The 9,376-nt window shown below is 38.3% G+C and overlaps 1 protein-coding gene across 1 annotated transcript; it reads right to left on the bottom strand.

The window, feature by feature from the left end:
• Nucleotides 1-8,277: 8,277 nt before the first annotated feature.
• On the bottom strand, nucleotides 8,278-9,175 carry LOC123842925 (homeobox protein NANOG-like). The gene is given in 2 exon segments (XM_045872088.3): nucleotides 8,278-8,662; nucleotides 8,664-9,175. Coding segments are annotated over 2 exon segments (897 nt in total).
• Nucleotides 9,176-9,376: the final 201 nt, after the last annotated feature.

Raw genomic sequence — 9,376 nt, forward strand, 5'->3', positions numbered from 1 at the left:
TGACACTTTTTAATGCATCACAGTTGAAATAGGTTTAGTGCCTTCAACAGTCATTCTCTAAATGGTTTGAGCATCCTCACTAATTTCCATTAAATGCTGCCACAGCTTCACTAGATAAGCATTTCTATCATGATATCCTAATACCACTGCAGTATTCAGAAATCATCTCAGGCGTGTCCTTTGGAACCTACAATCTCTAATGAAGCATCTCATGAATGGGGATACCCAGCTGATAAAACGTTAAAAGAAAATTAATGGGTCCACATTTTAAAAATATCACTGCTTAAAAAAAAAAATTATCCCCTGAGATACAAAACATGATGATATAAGTTAAAAGAATAGAATGTTCTCCTGGCTTACAAAGTGCTCTCCCAACCTCACACTAGTGCTGTGTTGGCAGCCCGCAGACCGCGTGAGGAAGATAACACAGGAAAGTCTGTTTCTAAGACAACAGTATTTTCTTTTATGTCTTATGCTATAATCATAGTTCCTACTACCTCGAGGATCACCTGGATTTTTGCCAAAAATAAGATGGTATATATTAAACCAAACAAGTATCCCTTCAAAGGGCCAAAATAAATAGAATTTTACTGATTCAAAGTATTGCAATAACTTTATAGCAATTTATATTGAGCTACTGTGACAAAGAGGCAAAATTCAAATACTTAAACAGATTGCATTTTAATTAAAGTGGCCTTTGAAGGGAACACACTTGCTAATTTTAAAAGATTACTTCCCTGGCAATATCCAAAAATAACACATTAGACATAAATTTCAGACCTTATTTTACCATCCTTCTCAATACCTTATGAGCTTACTCATCCTATGTCCAAATTTTCTTTATAAAATGGAAAGAATAGTACTGCTATATTTGAATGAAATAAAAGAACTCACAGACTGAAAAGAGCTTTGAATCTTCTGTATAAAAATTTTAGGAAAACCTACAATAAATTTAACACCATGAATAATTCACTACTGATTCCAAAAATAATCCTTGTAGACTTTAGTAGTAAGTGCTCTAATTCTATATAAATGTTAAGACCTTTGTTCTAACAATTACATTTCAGTCTTATGAATATGAGCACCAAAACACGTTAAAAATGATTTCAAGCATGTTTTTCTTATAAGATATCAAAAAAGGAAAGGAAAATATGTATTTGGGTTGAAGGATTTTTTAAAAAAAAGAATTACCTTCGCACATTTTAAAAACTAAGGTGCATACACTATGTCTGTGTAATAAATTAAAACTGATTTCTTATTCCTCTGCATCATTTTTTCCATTTACAACCTTGCTTAAGATTATAAAATAATTCAGTAAAGCTTCTTTTATCTTTTTTTATTTGAAGTTACTTCTAAGTTCAAGTCAAGAAAAGCATGAGGGCAGAAAATGGTTGTGATAAAGCCCAGGGATAATTAATAAGTACCTGCCATGAATAAAGAAAAAAGCAGGGAGATAAGACAATAATACAAGCCAGATTATGATAAATACCGAAAGGCAGACACAAACAATGTCCTAAATGTCTCAAAATGTGAACAAAAGAGCCCTTGCTTCATGCTAGTCCTCCTTCTAGTCTGAATTACAACACAGGCAAAGGCTATTATAAATGTTAACAGAAAAAAAAAAAAATCAGATCAGAGTATTGCATTATTTTCAATGTATCCTTGTAAGACAAAAAACTACCAAATAGATGCCTATTTTTTGGAAAGGTTTTCCACGATGTGTTCCTCCATTCTCTTTTGTTTCTTTCAAGGGCCTAACAGTAAACCTCGTCCGACTGTAGTTCTCTTCAACGACAGGTGGGTATTTCACACCACCTTTCGTTCCTTTTCATTCAGCCGGTTTTCAACACATGTGATTGCTCTCATAGCCAAGCCAATTTAAATTATTTGGGGAATAAGATTTCATTAAACACTACATCAAATGCCTCACTGAGATCAATACATATTACCTCCACTATATGGCCTCTATTCACTAATGTTGTAATCCTGCCAGAACCTGGAAACAAATAGGTGGTTTATAATTTACATAGGACATCTGTGAGTCATGCTCAGCTATCTTGAGTTTCCACATATGGCTTTAACATTTATTTTACTTTACTAAGGAGAGGATTAGATGTAGTTGAGTAAAATATTCAAACCGAATCTGCTTGCCTATTTTCAAAAGTGAATGACATTTTGCCTATAATGTTTTATATTTGTCAGGTTCTGTGACTTCTGAAAAGTCCATCATTCTTTATTTGATCATGTATTCATTTCCTTACACATTTTCTATCCGTTATGTTGTCAGCTTTTCACAATGAAAATACATTTTATAATTGAATTACTTTGGTTTAAATTAACATGCTCTGTATACCCAATTATCTAGTGATTAGAACTTTATTTTTTTACACTTGAAAATTAAATGTTTTGCCTAAATCAAAAAAAAATCTGTCCACAAAAGACACAAATACTGCTTTCAATATTCTTTTTTTTTTTTTTTTAAAGATTTTATTTATTTGAGAGCGAGAATGAGAGACAGCGTGAGAGGGAGGAGGGTCAGAGGGAGAAGCAGACTCCCTGCCGAGCAGGGAGCCCGATGCGGGACTCGATCCCGGGACTCCAGGATCATGACCTGAGCCGAAGGCAGTCGCTTAACCAACTGAGCCACCCAGGCGCCCCTGCTTTCAATATTCTGAATAATTTATAATGATGGTGTCAATGAACTCACATTAACGTTAAATGTCAAGGCAGTCTTACCCAAAAGCCCTAAAATCAAACACTGTACGTTGAGCCACTGGCAACAGGGGAGCATGGAGTAAATGGGAACTCTGGTTACTGGGGCTTTGCTAACACCGACTCCCTCAGCTGAGAAAATCAGGAAAGGCAATTCAACCAGAAGTATTAAAATGATACACCACCACAAACTGCAGCTTATTTTTTGGTCTAAAATTGTTGGTAATTTCTACATATCTCTAGTTTGCTTTTAAAGCACAAACTCTGAGCTCATCAGGTCTGCTTACCACATCTCAATGTCAAGAGTGTTACTAGGATGAAATTATAGAAAGACAAATTACTCATTCATCAATAAATACGTAAACTTTTAGAATGTCTGAGCAGAAAGAATGCCTACAGGATATTTGCTTTAGCTTCTCTACTTTGTAGGTAGGAAGAAGGGTTCCACTGATGTGAGGGGACTACCTCTGAGTTGGCACAACCAGTTAGAAGCAGGACCAGAACACGGTATTTACAAGTATATCTTGGGAATATAGCAAGCTTGGTTCTAGAGCACCACAAGAAAGCAAATATCAGAGTGAACCAGATTAATTTTCTGGTTTCTCAGTGCATATAAAAGTTATGTCCTCACTATACCATAGTCTATCAAGCGTCCAACAGCATTACGTCTACACCAGGTATGTATCTCAATTTAAAAATACTTCATTACTACAAAACGCTGACCATCATCTAAGCTTTCAGCAGGTTGTAATCTTGTTTGTGGAGGATCTCATCTTGATGTTGATGGCTGCTCACTGGCTAGAGTGGTGCTTGCTGAAGGCTGGGTGGCTGTGGTAATTTCTTAGAGTAAGACAACAATGAAGTCTGCCACAATGACTCTTCTTTTCACAAACGATTTCTCTGTAGCATGTGATGCTGTTTGGTAGCATTTTAGCCACAACAGAACTTCCTTCAGAACTGGAGTCGATCCTGTTAAAACCTGCCACTGCTTTATCAACTAAGTTTATATAACAGTCTAAATCCTTTGCTGTCATTTCAACAATCTTCACAGCATCTTCACCAGGAATAGATTGCATCTCAAGAAATCACCTTCTTTGCTCATCCATAAGAAGCAAATCCTCATCTGTTGAAGTTTTACCATGAGATTGCAGCAGTTCAATCCCCTCCTCAGGCTCCACTTCCAAGTCTAGTTTTCTTGCTCTTTCTACCACATCTGCAGTTAACTTCCTCTGCTAAAGTCATGAACCCCTCAAAGTCATCCATGAGAGTTAGAACCAACCATTCGTCCCAACTCCTGTGAATATTGGCATTTTGACCTCTTTCCATGAATCACAAATGTCCTTAACAGCATCTAGAATGGTGAATTTTTTCCAGGTTTTCCATTTACTTTGCTCAGATTCATCAGAGGAACCACTATCTATGGCAGCTCTAGACTTATGAAATGTATTTCTTTTTTTATTTTCTTATTTGAGCAAGAGAGCACAAGCAGGGGGAGCAGCAGAGGGAGAAGCAGGCTCCCCACTGAGCAGGGCGCTGGACTCGGGGCTCAAACCCAGGACCCTGAGATCATGACCTGAGCTGAAGGCAGATACCTAACCTACTGAGCCTCCTAGGCGCCCCTGAAATGTATTTCCTAAATAAGACTTGAAAGTCAAAATTCCTTCTTGATTCATGGGCTGCAGAATGTTGTATTAGTAGGCATGAGAACAACACTAATCTAGCTGTACAGCTTCATCAAAACTCTTGGGTGGTGAGGTGCATTGTCAATGAGCGGTAATATTCTGAAAGTCATCTTTTTTTCTAAGCAGTTCAACAACAGGCTGAAAATATTCAGTAAACCATGTTGTAAATGGATGTGCTGTCATCCAGGCTTTGTTGTTCCATTTAGAGAGCATAGACAGAGTAGATTGAGCATAATTCTTAAGGACCCTGGGATTTCTGGAATAGTGTGCACTGGCTTCGACTAAAGTCACCAGTTACATTAGCCCCTAACACAGGAGTCAGCCTGTTCTTTGAAGCTAAGCATGGACTTCTCCTCTCTAGCTATGAAAGTCCTGGATGGCATCTTCTTCCAATAGAAGACTGTTCCATCTACACTGAAAATCTGTTTAGTATAGCCACCTTCACTCATGATCTTAGCTAGATCTTCTGGATAACTTACTGCAGTTTCTGTATCAGCACTTGCTGTTTCACCTTGAATTTTTATGTTATCCAGAACACTAAGATTTTCTCCATATCGGCAATAAGGTGGTTTCACTGTCTTATCATCCATATGTTCTCTGCAGTAGCATTTTTAATGTCCCTCAAGAGCTTTTCCTTTGCATTCACATCTTGGATGTTCTCTGGAAGAAGCCTGGCTTTTGGTCTGTGTTGGCTTTCAACACGCCTTCCTCACTATCTTAATCATTTCTAGCTTTTAAAGCGAGAGACATGCAACTCTTCCTTTCGCTTGAACACTTTGAGGCCATTGTAGGGGTATTGATTAATCTAATCTCAATATTGTTGTGTCTCAGGGACTAGGGAGAGACATGGGGAAATGGCCAGTCAGTGAAGCAGTCAGAACACACACTTTTATTATGTTTGCTGTCCTATATGGGTGCAGTTGGTGGTGCCCCAAAACAATTACAATGGTAACAAAAATTACTGATCACAGATCACCATAACAAATATAATAAAGTCCAAAATATTGTGAGAATTACCAAAATGTGACACAGAGACACCAGTGAGTAAATGCTATTGGAAAAATGGCACTGATAGACTTGCTCGACACAAGGTTGCCACAAACATTCAATTTGTAAAGAACACAATACCTGAAGGACAACAGAGCAAAGCACAATAAAATGAGGTATATCTATACTGATTCTGAGTCTGGGGCTCTATCCATAATACCATACTATTTCTTCATTCTTCAGTAAGAGGAGCATAACATTGTTGTGGATTTTACAGAGTTCAAAATCCCTAAGAAAAGTTGTTATAATATCTACAGTTCTTTACAGAAATTTTAGAATTCCGAGGTGTACTGATGTGGAGATAAACTATATTGAAAATTTGCTCAAAATTTATTGCTATAGCCTATATTTAAAGTAAGTATTTTGCTCATTATATTCAATTTTATAAAGAGAAAGACCTGGAATAAATCAACAGAAGCTACTCTCTCTCCTTACAAAATCTCTTTCCATCACATGTTTTCAACTCCCATCTACATGATGATTATTAAAACCTCTGGATCTCCAGCCCAAATCTCCCTGGCACTCCAGACCTCACTATGTAATGGTCAACACTACTCAATCACCATGAGCACGTCAAACTCATTCAGTAGTTCTTCCATCCATGTTTCTTCCCACATGGAATTAGTCACCAAAGCTTGTCTGTTCACCTCCTAAATACCTCTCGCCTCCTTGAGAGCTGTCTGGGCTCCCACCCTTTCTCTATCCTTCTATCCCCAGATCAATCACACCTTAGACCCTTCACATTTTTCTCCTGGATTAGAATAGTGGCTGCATTGCAATGGCACCATTTTCATTCTAAAACAAACTTGAAACCTGAATTTCTCTACAGTTGTGAGCATAGCATAATGTATAGAAGGTGAATTATTATGTTACACACCTGAAACTAATAAAACACTGTGTCAACTATTTTTTTTTTTTTTAAGAAAGAAACCTGAATTTCTTCTCATGGTCCACATTCTTTACTATGTCACACAAGGACTGTCATGATCTGACCCTGGGTTACCTCCACAACCTCCTCCTTTACACTTCTGCTTCACTACTAAATCCTCTCCCTGCGTTTAACTCCTTGCAGTTCTCAGAAGGTTATGTGCTTTCTTTCATGTTCAGACCTTTATGGAGTGTATTCCCTCTGTGGGGGATAATCTCCTTTTCTCTAGGTCTTGCCACTTGACCCCACCCCTTTTAACTGAGCAAAGACACTCTTCCTTCAAATCCAGCTAAGACTTATCTATTTTAGGAAGTCTTCTCTGACTGGCATGGATGTATCAGATGCTGCTCATAACAGTTACCATACAAAATTAAATCCTTCCCAATTTGTAATTAGCACACACCATTGTGTTTTTCCATTCTGAAGCCAATTTTTCAATTTCTTTTAAATCTGCAGGAGCCCTACAGTCTCTAATTCAGCAAAACAAGGAAATTGGATTAGATGACCTTCAATATACCTTCCAAATGTAAATATTATATATTTTTTATAGCATACTAAGTACGGATTCTAAGGCAGAAGAGGACTGATTTCTTAAACATGTATTATGTATAAATTATTTAACATTCATGATCTCGTTTAATTTGATATCAGTGGGAATACCTAATGTTACAGTAACAGAAATTCACTTTAAGCTAGTTTAAATAAAAAGGTTATTATTTCACATACACAAAAGAAACCTCTAGAAATAAGAATTAGCTCTAGGTACAATTGAATCCAGTGCTCAACCAGTATCTTCAGCACTTGTTCTCAGATTCGTTTTTGTCTCTGCATTCCTTAGAGTTAATCTCTTTGAAACAGTGCCTTGAATAGTTTCATTATTATGCATCTAATTCCAGGAGAAATGGAGTTTTTCTTTACAAATTGTAGCAAAAGTCTCATGACTGGATCTTATTGGACCTCCTTGGGCCATGTGAATAATTTTCTGTGACCAGAGACAGTGAAAAGCAGAGTTAACCAGGCTAGGTACCCAGCACTAAGAGCAAACGGTAATGGAGTCAGGCCCACCCATAGCTTACAGTTTGAGATCAGGGTAGGCTTTGCCACCAAATAATAAACTCCTATTAGAAAAAGAGATTTATGTTGGCTAGGCAAAAATAGCACACAGTCCACAAGAAATTGCAACAATTTGTGAAGTTGGCATTATCTCCACTATTTTCCCAATAGACTAGGGGTCAGCAAACTTTTTCTTCAAAGGACAAGAAAGCAAATATTTTATGTTTTTGAGAGTCATATATGGTCTCTGTTACATATTCAATTTTTTTTCCTACAACCCCTCAAAAAGGTGGAAATCTTTTTTTTTTTTTAAGGGTAAAGTGTGTATTTTATTTATTTGTACTTAAACCTATAAACCAATCAGCCAAACTGGTACTATTATCATGACACATTAAAATACAAAACATCTTTCTACAAATACTAGAATAATGAACAAATTAACAGTTCTAGTAAAACATCACAAGGGACAGAGGAAATCAGTGAAGCACATTATAGCTTAACCCTTCACCGTTAGAGGTTATTAACAAGAAAAGCCTCACAATCTCAGAAAATACAAATAATCCTTCATCACACGTCTTTGTATCTTCACTTCCTATTCTTGAGGTTAGATTCTAGAGCCTAAAGATATCCACATTAGTATTGTATCTAGTTATCTATAGCGAGAAACACCTTTTATCATGTTGTCCATAGAGCCAACGCTACTGAAACCTCTTTGACTCCCATCGTACCCCCTCAATGGACACAGTAAGAATAATGAAAAACAGAATATCGAGGCAGAGATATATAGGATCTAAAAGACAAAGCCTAGGAGATAACAGCCACCACCCAAACTGAGATCGAATAATATACTCATCATCACACATCTTCAGGCTGTATGTTCACAGAGTAATTTGGGAACAAATCCATTATTTGCTGGGTACTAAAATACTTAGCAGATTGTTGTATTACACTATGGCTTTCCCCAGAAGTTTCTAAGATGGACTCCAAATCACTGATGGAATTTTGCTGGAACTGGATCTGGGGCTGCAGAGATTCCTCTCCACAGTTTTGGAGCTGATTGTTCCAGGCTTGGGGGCACCAGGTCTGACTGGCCCAGGAGTGGTTGCTCCAAGACTGGCTGTTCCAGGTCTGGTTGCTCCAATTTGGGTTATTCCAGGTCTGGTTGCTCCATATTGGAAGGTTTCCGGAAGTGTTCCTCAGGTATCCCTGGTGGTAGGAATAGAAGCCTGGGTATTCTGTGGTTGGTGTGCTGACTCACACTCTTGCTCTCCTTTGGCCAGTGGTTTTTCTGCCACCTCTTACATTTCATTCTCTGATTCTGGAACCAGGTCTTCACCTGCTTATAGCTAAGGTTCAGAATGTTGGAAAGTTCTTGCATCTGCTGGAGACTGAGGTATTTCTGTCTCTGAAATCGATCATTGAGGACATAGAGTTGGGTCTGAGAGAACACGGTCCTGATCTTCTGTTTCTTGCCCTGGGCCGTATCTTCCTTCCTCACTGTTCTCTCCTCTCCAGAAGTGGGTGGTGGTTTTACCCTGGGACTGGTGGAGGAGTCGGGGCTGTCCTGAACAAGCAGATCCATGGACGAAGGAAGAGGAGAGACGGTCTCCGCGTGGGGTGTCTCAGCAGATGACATTTGCAGGGATGCATAATTTTCTTCAGGCCCGTAAATCTCAGGCATTGGAGAAGAGTCCCTAGAACTGGGTGCTTCGTGGCCAGGTGGGCATAGGGGCAGAGCTGGATCTGCACTCATGTTGGTGAGTTAAGGGTAGACGGAAAAAAAAAAAAAAAAAAAGAGCGAGATTGTAAGAAAGGCCCAGGCTTATGGATCTAGGTGGAAGAGCTAAGAAGAGTAGAAAGACCTCCAGATGTTAAGAGTCTGAGAAAGACAGGATGAAGTGCGTCACCACTGCAACAAGTAAGAGCCACCCAGCCCAATGGAGCCGAAGGTCTT

The sequence above is a fragment of the Mirounga angustirostris genome, unplaced genomic scaffold (assembly GCF_029215605.1).
Source record: "Mirounga angustirostris isolate CCGP_5_RB_7025 unplaced genomic scaffold, mMirAng1.0.hap1 SCAF_3, whole genome shotgun sequence".
NCBI classification, from domain to species: Eukaryota; Metazoa; Chordata; class Mammalia; order Carnivora; family Phocidae; genus Mirounga; species Mirounga angustirostris.